At 58.1% G+C, this 13371-nt stretch overlaps 1 protein-coding gene across 6 annotated transcripts in view; it reads right to left on the bottom strand.

The window, feature by feature from the left end:
• Positions 1 to 1817: 1817 nt before the first annotated feature.
• The window catches only part of MED15 (mediator complex subunit 15), an 85494-nt gene continuing 73940 nt past the window's right edge, over positions 1818 to 13371 (bottom strand). For 4 of the 6 annotated variants that reach the window (XM_011986062.1, XM_011986063.1, XM_011986067.1 and 1 more), the window contains 9 exons: positions 6704 to 6840; positions 6484 to 6611; positions 6163 to 6297; positions 6020 to 6083; positions 4978 to 5044; positions 4387 to 4547; positions 4135 to 4301; positions 3581 to 3679; positions 1818 to 2873 (listed from right to left, as the gene is read on the bottom strand). In XM_011986062.1, coding sequence (XP_011841452.1) covers positions 2737 to 2873; positions 3581 to 3679; positions 4135 to 4301; positions 4387 to 4547; positions 4978 to 5044; positions 6020 to 6083; positions 6163 to 6297; positions 6484 to 6611; positions 6704 to 6840 — 1095 coding nt within the window. In that variant the 3' untranslated portion in view covers positions 1818 to 2736. The remainder of the gene's footprint in view (positions 2874 to 3580; positions 3680 to 4134; positions 4302 to 4386; positions 4548 to 4977; positions 5045 to 6019; positions 6084 to 6162; positions 6298 to 6483; positions 6612 to 6703; positions 6841 to 13371) is intronic. The other 2 variants (XM_011986064.1, XM_011986066.1) reach the window with 2 other exon arrangements.

Raw genomic sequence — 13371 nt, 5'->3', positions numbered from 1 at the left:
TCACGCCACTGCTCTCTAGCCTGGGTGACAGTGAGACTCCTTCTAAAAAATAAATAAAAAATGAGAGTTATAAATTGGCACCTGGCACCAGGGAGAGGCCAGTTCCTGATGGGTCACACCTGTTTCACTAAAGTGTTAATTGAATGCAGGCACAAGGGAGAAGCAATTTCCTGGCCATGTGTATTAAGAGACAAAATGGCAGAGTATGACTTTCTGGGGGCACCCCACCAGAAAAAGGAAGAAAGCCTCAAATAGGCATACGTACAGTTTCCTAAACACACTGCGTACGCTCACCTCCCAAGGGCAAGGAGGGCACTGTGCATGTAAGCAGCCCACCCTAGGGAAAGAATGATGGGAAATGGGCCAGTCTATAAAGTGCTAGGATCAAGGTTAAACACCGCACTTGACCTTTATATGCTGCTTAGGTCTCTTCCAAAAATACTTTCCTTTCTTTCCAGTTCTAAAACTTTTTAAAATAAACTTCCACTCCTGCTCTGAAACTTGCCTCGGTCTCTTTTTCTGCCTGGGCGCCAGGGAAGGAGTGGGGAAGGGAGGGAGGGAGCACAGAAGCAGAGCAGGCCCTGGCCTCACTGGGCCCTGGTGAGGGCCACACAGGCCCGACTCCCAGCACACACCACTCCTGAGGATGCTCAAGGTGACAGACCCTCTACTCACCCCCAGCTGCTTCTGAGCCCCTTGGCTGTGGTAGCACTTGTCATCTTGCCTGCATTGAAGCCAACCCTGAAGAACACCTTTGTCTCTCAGCAGAAGAGGCTTCAGGCAATGTGGACCAAGCACCTGCACCGCTCAGGGCCTTTGAGATACCCGCATCTGCACCCACAGCTTTCCACTGCCAGGCCCACCAACCTCCAAGTGGATTCTGGCTCTCTATAGCATTTCCTGGTAATTCTACTACTTTTAAGCCTGGCTAAATTCCAAGATAAATGACTCAAGATAGATAAAGTATTTGATCTCCAAACTAACAAAACAACAGCTAGTTTGTTTTCTAGCTATTATTTCGGTATTTGGCATTTACACAAAAGCACATGATGAAGTAAAACCTTACCTGCTGAAGACTAAAAATAAAGCTTGTTTCTTTCCAAGTCATGTGCTTGGATCCTATCAGGCGTCCCTTCCCGGCCCCTGGTCCCTAGTCCAGCCCCTGCTATCTGCAGGGACCTGCCTGGGCAGCCAAGTCTTGCTCATCCCGGGACCTGGCAGCTGCCCTGGAAGAGAAGCGTTGCCAGAGCTGCGCCCACCCTCCCTGGAGGTGGGAGGGCTTTCCTGGTCCCCCGGCTGGGCCAGAGCTGCCTTCGAAACACAGATCAGCCTGGGTCTCCTGCCTAGACTGCATGCTCCTGGGGGCAAGATGCCATCTTCTCCTGCCCTGACAAAACACCGCTGACAGGGGGTCCAGCCAAGCTCATCTTCCTTCCTAGAGGGCCATCTCCAGAGTGCTGTGGCCATGCCCGCGCCACCCCTCCCACCACAGCAGCAGCTGCAGCTGCGGCTGCGTCCATTGTCTGGGGGTGACCAGCTTAGTGTCCACCCTCACCTGGCAGCACAGTCCTCCCAGTACCATGGCCCCCCTTCCTTGGCATGAATCTCAGCCCTTTCCTACCTCAGGGAGCAGGAACTTTGCCAGGAAGCTGGGGGATCAACCAGGCCAAGGAATGGGACGGTGTATCAGACAAGGAGAGCTGAGGTCCAGGGTGTCCAGGGCCAGACTGGACACTGCCAGCCCCAAGGCTGACAGCATCCTGACAGGACAGCGAGCCCAGATTCATGGAGAAGGGGACACAGTGATGAACAACTGGCAAACACGGGAATAATAAATTTATTATAATCACAGATGGTGGGGTAGTGCACATAAAAAGGGGGGACCTCTTCTCACCAGAGGGCTGCTGGCCAGTGCCCAGAGTGGCAGGCAACACAGGAAGACGCTCCCCGCATGGCCGCGGCCTGCTGCCAGGCCCATTCTCTCTGGGTGGCTCAGTGTGTGGTGCTCTGAGGACGCGGGTCCCGAGGGCTTTGCTCTTCATCCTTCACAGTGGGGACATGGCCCTCATGCCAGCGGTGCAGGGGTGCCAGCAGCAGGACTCCCGATGTCCCTGCTCCCTGGATGCCCCACAGTGCTCAGCAGGAATGCCGTGAGGGCTGAGGCCCAGCTGGTGGCAGGAAGCCAGCAGCATCCATGGGCCAGCACTCCCTCCAAAAGGCAGCCTGTGCCCTGGACTTGGGGGCTTCCCTGGGGGGTGCTGCACCTGCCCAAAGCAGCGTAGCCTGAACCCAAAACTGTGACCAGAGAATCCCATGTGTTTTAAGGGTTTCCTATGTCCTCTGTGTTCTCCTATAGAAACGAGTAGCAGTGTGTCTAGCACACACAAGATGCTCTAAACACCCTGAGTGCACCCTCACGCTGCTGAGATGGACCTGGACCCTGGACAGGCCACGGTGAGAGCAGCCCGAGGATCGCATCTGGCTCCTTGGAGGAAGTCACATGGAGGGCCTTCTCTAAGAAGTCGGCCAACGCCCCCCAAGCAGCCCGCTCCACTGCGCCTATCCCAGTTCTGTACAGGTGTGGGATTTCGTTTGGCAGGTCCCCAAGGCAGAAGATAAAAGCAGGAAAGCTAACCTAACCCCAGGCTCTCTAACGAAGCCAACACCTAGAAGTGTCTGACAGGAGGCATGTGTCCTTGGCCCCGATGAGGCTGTGGGCCATCCCTGCAGTTATGGCTAGGCGGCTGAGAGGCAGGCCTGGTGGACGCTCTGGGCCCAGGTGTTGAGCAAGGCGGTGACCGAGTGCTTGTCCGGGAGCTGCAGCAGCCTGGAGGTCATGCAGCGGTGCACCGACTGGAGGAAGGGGTTGGCGTCTGCAACAACGTAGCAGGTGTGAACCTAAGGCAGCCAGTGCAGAGCTCGCTCCTGGCATACCCGGCAGTGCTCTGCAAGGGGCAGCCCCAGGCTCCAGCTGAAGCACCAGGAGGTGATGTCATGCATGGTGCCCGGCCTTCAGGTTCTCCTCCCAGAGCCTCATCGTCAGTGAAGAACTGAATCTGAACAAGATCTAGCGTTCTGCCTCTAACAACCTTGGGGACCCAGCCCGGCTCTGCTGTGCCAGCTCTGGGCTCAGGGAGACTGCCCCCTGCCACCGTAGTTCTCTCTGGAGCCACATCACCCAGATGGGGCCCTGTGCGCTCAAGCTGCTGGTGGGACCCATCAGCCCCGCCAAGGTAGTGGCCTCTGGGAAGCTAGTGGCCTCCGGGAAGAGCAGGGTCTGTCCTTGAGCCATGGGCTTACTCACCCCTCACCCACTGAACACAACCACCCTGGACAGTTGACCTGACACAAGTTGAAGGGGCGAAGGGACACAGTGGGAGCAGAGACCCTTTCCTCTCAGGTGACCACTGGACAACCCGCTCCTGTCTGTGCAGGAGGAGCCAGAAGAAGTGAGGGAGGGGCTTGAGCTGGAGAGGGGCAGGAGCGCAGAGCGGCTGTCCCCGCTGCAGTGGAAGCCTGGTTTTCCACAATGACCCCTGCTTGCCCTGGGTCCCCAGACAGCTCCTCTGGGTCTACCTACCGTACTGCCACTGCCGGTCGATCCACAGCGGGCTTTGGGCAGGATAGTCAGCGGGCACACTGAGCTCCAGCGGTGGCACACTCGGGAGGTCCTTGTCATCTGCAACACAGAAGGCTGTATCTGTGACCTGAACAAGCCCCAGCCTGCCCTGCCTCACAGCCCTGCTCTGGAACAGGACTCTTCACACCCTGGGAGGTTCTGGTGAGGCTTGTGGCAAAGCCTGGAAGAGGTCTCTCTGACTCTCAGATTTCCAAACATGAAGCGTGGAGTGCCCTGCATCAATGGGTGCCCAGAGGTCCTGCCTACCACCTCCCTAGGGCCCCAGAGCCACATCTGTGTTGGGGGGGTGAGAGTGTGCGGGCTTTGGCAGTGAGGACTGAGGCATCATCAGGCTGTCTGGGGCCTGGTGTGTATGAGGATAGAGCAGACAGCCTGGCGGGGCGTGAATACAGGGGGGGTTCTGGGCGCTGTGCCCTCTGACTCAGACGGCAGAGTCCTGGGGCTGCAGTCAGGGCCTGCTTTCCCATGCCAGCCCCAGCCCTCTGGACACTCACCCAGCTTGCAGATCAGGTGGACAGTGCCATTGTTGCTGCAGTGAGAAGGGTCCAGGTTTACTAGGAACTTGGGGTCCAGCCTGGCCACCTCGCCCTGGAGCACACTGGGGATGCTCTGCCGCTCATCATCCTCAAGCCTGCGCTTCCGGGTGCACACCACCGGGGCCCTGGGGAGGCGGCATGGTGACCACACCGGGCACACGCGGCCCAGGGCTGGCCGCCCTCCGCGAAGCCCAGCCCAGCTGGACGTACGTGATGGGTGGGCCGTGAATGGCGGTCATGGCTGGAACGAATGTGCGGTACAGGGAATGGTTGAAGACAGGTGAGCGGATGTTGGCCAGGACGGCGTCCAGGAGCGGCTGGCATAGGTACTGCTGTTTGGTCGGTGGCACCGGGGGCGGTGGGGGAGTGGGCTGGAGGCAGGATGGGCACGGTCAGCAGCCCAGGACCCGAGGGTTCCCCATTTAGGGGTCTTTCACACCCCAGGCCCGTTGTCACTCACAGCCAGATTCCTGAGGCCTCTCTCACAGCCTCCACCCTTGTGCAGACAATGTTGGCTGATTCTGGGAATAATCCCCCACCCCTACAGCCTGTCTTCCCTACAGTCCCTGCCTCCTCTGAACTGGGTGGAGGAGGCACCCATGGGGGCCATAGACAGAGGGTGACTTCTCCCATGCTCCCATCCAGCACAGCAGACCTGGCCTGGAAGCCTCGTGGGCAGGGTCCAAGGTCAGGCCCAGCCCCCACCCAGATGCCCTGACCTTGAAGGACCATCCCAGCGGTGCTCCCAGGAGCTCTTGGGGGAGCCCTGGTTCCCCTAGGGGTGTCTGGCATCCCACTCACCACCGCCATGTCATTCTTGAGTTTCTCCAGGGCGATCTCACACTTTTGCAACGTCTTCAGGGGACACCTGCAGAGAGAGAGGACTTGGGCTGACCTCTGTGCTGGAAGAGTGGGAGACATGGCAGCTCTCAGGCTGGGATCCCAACCACTGCCACTGGGCCTTGGCCACCAGAAACCTCCTCTGCAGGAGCTCCTACCAGTTGACCGGCTGTTCCCAGACCCAGAGTTGAAGGCAGGCAGCCCTCAAACCCAGGAGTTGCTTGTCCCTGGTTGGCAGAGTGAAGCGATGGGGCAAGAGAAGGGACAGTGGCCAGGCCTCTCATTAGGCTGGGAATGCCTCATTCTCATGTAGGCCAGTCCCTGCCCTGCTCATCCCTATAACCCTAACAAAGGATCAACCCATGAAGGCCTGGAGGACCACCCAATAGTGACTGGCATTCTATCCAGACAAGCAGAACAGAGAGACCCTTCTAGACAGGGGTGGGGGGAATAGCCTGAGTTGAGGTGAGAGAGAGGTATATGCCAGTGCCCATGCAGTTTGGAGGCACTGCCCGAGCACTGATCCTCACAGCACCGTGGCCAGTGGCCCTGCCTTCCACCTGCTTCTCACCAGAGCCATCTTGTTTCATTTTCAAGACAGCACACATGAGCTACAAATGGGTAACTGAGATGCAGTCGCCTGCCCATGGTCACCGGCAAGTCAGGGGCAGAACTCCAGGTCAGGCTCAGGCCCATCAGGCCAGCTGATGGTGAGGCCACTGCAAGCTGGGCCCCTGGCTGCTGGCTGGTAAGGTCTGGCTGTGATGGCCCAGCATGAGGGCCACAGCAGCAGCCAGGAGTAGGGCAAAGGCTGGGCACCGGCCAAGATGAAGCCTGGGCTTGAAGCCTCAGCACACACCAGAGTGGAGCCTTGGAGGCCTCTGGCCAGGGCTCAAAGAGCTGCCCGGTGCCTTTGCTAAATCCACATCATCACCAAGTGCTCATCCATGGCTGGGCTATCCATGCCCCTGTGGACCCTCCGTGGGCTGTGTGCAAAGCTCACCGCTTCGAGGGGTCTGTCAGAATATCCAGAAGGCTCTTCATCTTACTCAGGTCCTTTTTTCTGTCTGGGACAGAAGAGAGGACACTAAGACACAAGCCCGGCAGTGTCCCCAGGGTGCAGGCCCTGCCCCGGCCGCAGCCCACCTTCGTTCTTGTCGATCTTGTTGATCATGCGACGCAGGGGCTCGATGTACTTGGACAGCTGCTTCAGCTTGTCCAGGTACTGCTGCTCCTCGGCCTGGCTGGAGCCGGCTGGGCTCATGACAGAGCTGGGGTTCACTGCAGGACACAGGTGGGTGAGGCCACTCGACCCTCAGGCGGGGAGCGTGAGCTCTGAGGGCCCCAGAGCTCGCACACCCAGTATGAGCTGAGGCCTCATAACGGTGAGCGGTGACCTCAGCACCTCAACCCACCAGGCCGAGTACAGGTCACACGATGGGGCCATGGACCCCAGGCCCAACTTACCAGGTGTGTTTAAAGGTCCAGGTGAGGGGACACTGAAGTTCTGCGGGGTCCGCGCCGTCACTGGGCTCTGGGAGGGCTGTGGTGAAGGGCTGGGCAGGAAGCTACTGGGGGACGGGGCAGGGCCGGAGCTGCAGACAAGTGAGAGAAACATGTGAGCTGGGGTCCAGGCAGGGCCAGCCTTGAGGTCCAGGCGGGGAGGGACACCCCAGGCCAGGCCTACCTGACGTTGGAGTTGGGCTGTGAGCCGGGCTGGCCAGGCTGCGGGGACGGCTGCGGGGGAGGGGGCATCGACTGTGGGGTCTGCACCTGCTGGCCCGGTGATGGCGAGGACAGCATGGGGAGGCTGCTCTGGCTGACCTGGAAGTGGAGGGGCTCAGCTGGCGCACTGCCACACGCCCGCCCACCTCCACACCACCTGCCCACCTCACACACAGGCCCGTCCTCCCGCACAGCCTCACCACACACCTGTGTCTTCATCCAAATGCCACCAGGACATACACACAGGCACATCCCCCAGCATGGCACACAGCATGAGGTGACCAAGGAACTGGCAGGGGGGCCACGCAGGGCAGCCCTTGCTCCTTGGCCAGGGGCCCACAGAGACACAGGCTTTGAGGGCTGTGTCATAGATGTGTGAGGAAACGGGCAGTCTGGGAGGTAATGCCCTCAGCTGGCACTAGCCTGGCCTTCCCTGCCACGCCTGCCTATCCTGTGACGTGCTCCTTTGTGGGTTGGTGAGGACCTTGCTCTGCTGACCAGTGGGACTGTCTTCCCACATGCTTCCACAAGCCCCCGCAGCCCACAGGCTGACTGCACCAAGGACAATCCCGGTGGCCACGGCCATCTGTTTGGTTAACACATGCAGCTGCAGGGCTGGTCCCAGGCTGTGTCCCACCTGGACCTGCTTAATTGGAGTGAGGTGGCCCAGGGAGCCACACACACACCCATGGTGGCACTGGTATCAGCCCACACCAGTGCCCCTGGGAGAGGCGAGCTACTCAGTGTCAAAGACACCTGGGCCCAGAGCCTGGTTCTGCCATGCAGGTGTGCACCTGAGTCCTCTGAGGCCCTGTGTGTCTGCAGAGCAAGGCTGCTGCTCTGCTCCCCAGGCCTTATTGGGCACGATACAAATAAGATCGATCAGCCCATTGTCTGCACAAGGGACACCACTGTCTTCATCCGTAAACTCTAGGGATGAAACCACACCACCCAGGCATCAGGGACAAGCATGTGTGAAACACCCACACCTTCCTGGGGTGGAGCACAGATGGCAGTTTTGATGGGGAGGACAGCTGCCTGCCAGACCCGGGTGAATGGCCTCCCCTAGAGGGACTCTCAGCAAAGAGGGCTGCCTTGTCACACTCGGGGAACCCTGAAGGCCCTGCTAGCTTCAGAGGCCCCCATGGGCCCACGGTGGCATTTCCCACACCCTAGTCAACCCCCTGCATGCCGAGCATCCCCTCACAGCCTGCCTAGGAGCCAGGCCCCTGGACCGTCCATTTCTGTAGACCAACTCAGTGCTTCTCCTGGGGCACTCTGGCCATGAGCACCTGTCTGAGGCCACAGCTCACACAACCCCCCAAGCACGTCCACCACAGTGCTCTGAGTACTGGGACAGGACTGCTGCTTTCTAAGCTCCTTAAATTGGGAACCAGGCCCAGAGCCCACAAACAGAATGCTGCCCTCCTCACCACCCCACCAGGCAGCAGAGGGCAGGGTGGCACTGCCCTTTCAGCACCACCTGGATCAAGCTCCTGGAGCGGAATGCTCTTTCTGTCCTGCCTGTTCCATGGGGTGTGCCTGACAGTGCTGCAAGGGATGTTGGGTGCAGGCCGCTCCTGAACCATGTGTGCTGGGAGACCAGGGGGTAGGGGGCTAAGGCACAGGGTGTGACCACAGCAGGGCACTTCCAGCATGGCTGGGTCAGAGGTCCCTATCCAAAGCCACTGGCCCAGTGGACATCAACCGATGGAATGGACTGTTACCACTGCTTTGTGATCAAGACACCGCTGCCTGGGAGAGGAGGGGCAGAGTACAGGAGCCCCAGCCTCAGCCTGCCGGGCCTCATCGCTCTACTTAGTGGAGCAAAATGGCTCGTGGTGATTCTCACAAAGGTTAGCAAGGTCAGAATTGTGACTGATGTGACTTCATTTGCTAAAATTCTGAGTTGAACAAGTACAGAGGTTTCTCCTACCAAAGTCCTGTGCATTCACGGTGCTGGGGTGCACAGAGCCCTGGCTGAAGGGGAGTGAGGGCATGTCTCGGACACCGGAACACATGTTCTAGACTCATCCAGGTGTCAACAAAATCCCAAGGCCAGAAAATTCCATACAGAGAACCACAGACGGCACCGAAGAGTGGGAAGTAAAGACTTCGGGCTCCACGCTCAGCCCAACCCTGTGGAGCACGGCCCGCCCTGTGGTGGGGTCCCTTCTAAAGCCCCCAGCAGCCCCGTCACCACTCTGCCTTTCCTGACCCGTGCCTGACTTGCTGCTGCTCTCTACCTGCACCCCAGAAAGCTGTCTCACAAGCTCACCTCTTTCTGCTTGAAGGTCAGGCCCCTCCCCCTCACCTCTCTCTGACCGCCTCTTCCAGAGAGGCGTTGTGCCTGAGCAGCTGGCCCTTTTAGGAGATGGTCAGCTCTTGTCTGCGGCCTAAAGCTCAGCGTTTCTCTGAGGAGCAAGGCAGCTGCAGGCTGGGCAGAGGCCGCCGAGCAGGGAAGGCCACCACACGGCCCTCATTGCCACTCGAGAGTTCTTATCTGCTCTCGAACCTCAGGAACCCCAGCACCCACTTTGGCCCCGAAGCAGCAATCTCACCAGCCACGCCCGTGGGACCCCCAAGCACCCACCCAGAACTTAGGTCTATCTCAGTTCTTCAGCTGCTCCAGGCCAGGGCAGCTGGCAGCCAGCAGAACCCAGAGGATGGGAGGCAGGGAGATTTCTAGTGAGAAGAAAAACAAACGAAGGGCACCCTTTCATTTCCAAGAGCACGAGAACAGGAAGCCAGGCCCTGTGCCCAGGTGTCAGTGGTAGACAGTCCAAGTCCAGCACCTGGGATGAGAAGCAGCACCCCAAAGACTCATCTGAAGACAGAACTGGCTCTAGAGAGGCAGCCAGAGAGGTGAGAAAGAAACCTCCCAGCCCTTGGGCTCATGTCGGGTCTGGGACTGGAGCAGGAAACAGGGAGGCAACAGTGCCTCTCCAGTCAAAGGATGAGCCCCTAGCGGGCACAGGGCCAAGGACCAAGGGGAACTGCTGCTCTGCGCACTCTCTGGTCATATTCGGCCAGGGGCGCGGGCGCTGGTGTGTCACAGCTACTAGCAAAGGGCCCAGGACAAGAATGTCACACCTGCTAGGGAAAGAGTTTCTAAGTGCACACCACCTGTCACCTGTGTCACAGGTTGGGAACAGGGAGCTCAGAGGGAAGTGACTTGCCCAAGGTCACCCTAGTGATGAAGGGAGCTCAGGCACGTTAAACATCAACACCCCAGCAACAATGGCATGAACTGCATTTCTGGGAAAGGGACCCACACAGCAGCCTGGAGCTGAAGGCAGGTGAACACAGTGGGCCAGAGAGGAGGTGGGAGGGCAGAAAGGCTGGTCCAAGCAGCTCCATCCCACAGAGGAACCCTCAGGCAAGGCTGGCAGCACTGCGCGCTCCCCCCGGTCCCCCCCATATACTGGGAACTGTTCCTCGCTCCAGGCTCCAGCACTCAGTGTGCCCCCTAGAGGCCCTCCCCAGGGCGCAGTGGAACACGGCTTTCACCCTGGCAGCTGGCAGCCAGCAGAGCCCAGAGGATGGGAGGCAGGGAGATTTCTAGTGGGAAGAAGAACAAACAAAGGGAACCCATTCATTTCCAAGAGCACGAGAGCAGGAAACCAGGCCCTGTGCCCAGGTGTTTGTGGCAGGCAGTCCAAGTCCAGCACCTGGGATGAGAAGCAGCTCCCCAAAGACTCATCCAAAGACAGGCTCTAGGCTCTAGGGAGGCAGCCAGAGAGGCGAGAAAGAAAACTCCCAGTCCTTGGGCTCATGTCAGGTCTGGGATTGGAGCAGGGAACAGGGAGGCAACAGTGCCTCTCTAGTCAAATGACAAGCCCCTAGTGAGGAAGGCACTGCCTGCTTACACCTGCCAAGGGAGGATTGTGGCATGGGTTATGCCACCCCCTGGGCCCGTGCTGGGCACCGTATCCAGCATGCACCCAGCACAGAATCCTGCTTGGACCTGGTAGCCTGAGTCCGTGAGGCATGCCCACCGTTACAGGAAGATGCAGCCATGGGCCGTCAAGACAGAGGGAGGAAGCCCGGGCCCTGCGAGCCCTCTGGAGAAGAGCCCATGGGGCACGTACGTTCCCACTCTTTTAGCTCCACCTGTTTTCTTGGACCCAATTTGTTGCCACAAGGAAAGAACAAGAGCAGACAGGCAGTGTGGTCTCCAGACTTCGTCTTGCTGACTGCTGAGGGCAGGTAGCTGGAAGGACAGTGGCCACTGGATGGCCAACTGGACACACCGGAGTCAGCAGGTTCTGGCTCCTGAGAGCTCAGATGGGACACAGTGGGGCAATTCCGGTGAGGTCAACAGATACGTTGCTGGGATAAACTCTCTTTTCTCGGAAGGGACTGGATTGAAAGATAATGACACAAAAGCAGCAGCACACCTCTGGAGCCAGCTGGTGTGGGCAGGTGAATGCCCTTGGTACACGGGGCCCAGCATGCTTCACGTCCCCAAGGCTGTCCCACAGCCAGGTATGGGAGGCTGTACCAGGGAGCCTGGTACTGCAGCCCAATGTAGAGGGCTGAGCTGGGGGAGGGCCCTCTGCGGGGAAGGTCAGGACCAGCAAGGGCTGCAGAGCAGCTGCCTGGGCAGCAGGGAGGCCTCCACTCCAGGGTGTCCCTCCATTGGCTTTTCTCCCTCCCTAAACTCCCGCCAGTTTCCTTTCTTGCAGCTGACAAGCATGAACAAATCTGCTTTAAAAACACAGAACAAGGCTGGGTGCAGTGGTTCAGGCCTATAATCCCAAAACTTTGGGTTGCCGAGGCGGGCGGATCACCTGGTTAGGAGTTCAAGACCAGCCTGGCCAACATGGTGAAACCCCATCTCTACTAGAAATACAAAAATTAGCCAGGCATGGTGGCAGGCACCTGTAATTCCAGCTACTTGGGAGGCTGAGGCAGGAGAATCACTTGAACCCAGGAGGTGGAGGCTGCAGTGAGCCAAGATCACGCCATTGCACTCCTACCTGGGGGACAAGCATGAGACTCTGTCTCAAAAAAAGAAAAACAAACAAATAAACAACAACAACAACAAAACAGAAACAAAACCAGAACTTCGCCCCAGTTCTGTGCCTTCCTTCCGCTTTCCATAAATCCTGTGGCTTTTGTCTACTGCCAGGACAAGGAATACTTTCTAAATGCCGCCACATTTGTCCTCAGTGAACAATCCCAAAGGTTCAGAGGTGTGCCCCTCACTGCCGGTGCGAATGGGCGGAACCTGGTGACTAAATCTGTGTGGAGTTAGCCAGCATCTTCCCATGCCGGTGCTCTCACTCAACCCAGACAGTGCAAAGAGGACAAACCAGAATTCTCCATGGCATTTACTCCAAGGCACTAACTTTTTGGCTTCATCATATATTTCTCTATCCTTCCTCTGCTCCACCTTACCTCCTTGCCTATGGGGATTGGAAGCTTCTAAAGAGAGTGAGACCTATTAGCTGGCATAACTCAGGGCAGCCTTAATCTAAGGGCCAGGGAAGGTTGGGGAGGGAAAGACTGAGTGGGTTTGGGAACTGGTGGGAAGGAGGGAGGGAGGGGCTGCCTATGAGAAGTCTAGGTGGCAACACCAGCAGCTGGGTGTGGGGAGTGGCCAGCCCACAACACAGTATGGGCAAGCCAAAGCCCAGGACAGAGCCTGGTCTTGCAGGAGAATGGGGGGGCCCACCCGAGAGTGCCCAGTAAACAAGAAGGAGGAGCCAGGTCATCAGCCCAGCAGGAAGGGGAGTGAGGAGTTGCCAGAAGAATCCTGCTGAGAGGCCAAGGCGCAAGGGTTTCATTTGAGCCCTCGATACTGACTTGGTGGCTCCCTGGGGGCACTCTCAGTCTGTAAAAGGGGCTAAATGTTCGAACTATGACCTGCTGCAACGAGAAACAGTGAGGCTCTGTACACAAAGAGCTTAGCTCAAGGCCTGGCACTGGCACGTATCACACACTGAAAACATTGGGGACTTTTTGTGTTTATAAAAATCAGTCCTACACGCTGCTACTAAAGTCATTCCTCCACATAACAACCCAACCTGATTCTGTGAACCCAGTGGATACTAAGCCAGAGGCTACAGGAAAGGAGAAGAAGCAGTTTTAGCAGACAAGAGTGCAGAACCCAAAGGGGTCTGTCTGGTCAAGGAGACATCAGCAGCATGTGAGTGGATCCGGAGCTCACAGCCTCCAGGCCATGGGGAACTGCACCCTGGCTTCTGCCCACACTGGCCTCCTTTCCACCACAGCCAAACAACCTACTTCCTCACCCCCAACTTCCGCTCCTCTGGAGAGCTCTTTCACCAAAGCCTTTCCACCAGCCGATTCCAGGCACTTCCTCCCGCTGTAATTCAACAACTACCAAAAAGGAGGTCCCTGCCAGAGAACCTAAGTTCCAGTCAGTAACTATGTAAATGGCACATCTCGGGTAACCCAGGGGGTTAGTATGCAGGGAAGGCAAAAGCTTAACATGCACCCAGTGGGGGCCCAGGCCACTCTCTTGGCAGTGTGTGGTGTGTGGCACATGACATGGACCAAGGGCCATCCTGGCTCAGCCTCCACTTCTTCCTCTGTAGAACAGAGCTGCAGAGACAGTGCTGCACAAGCCAGGGTGGTGGCAGTGCCTGCACCTGGGCATTC

The sequence above is a fragment of the Mandrillus leucophaeus genome, unplaced genomic scaffold, assembly GCF_000951045.1.
Source record: "Mandrillus leucophaeus isolate KB7577 unplaced genomic scaffold, Mleu.le_1.0 Scaffold291, whole genome shotgun sequence".
NCBI classification, from domain to species: Eukaryota; Metazoa; Chordata; class Mammalia; order Primates; family Cercopithecidae; genus Mandrillus; species Mandrillus leucophaeus.
Note: the sequence above shows the minus strand (reverse complement) of the source record. Positions and strands in the feature narration are given on the sequence as shown.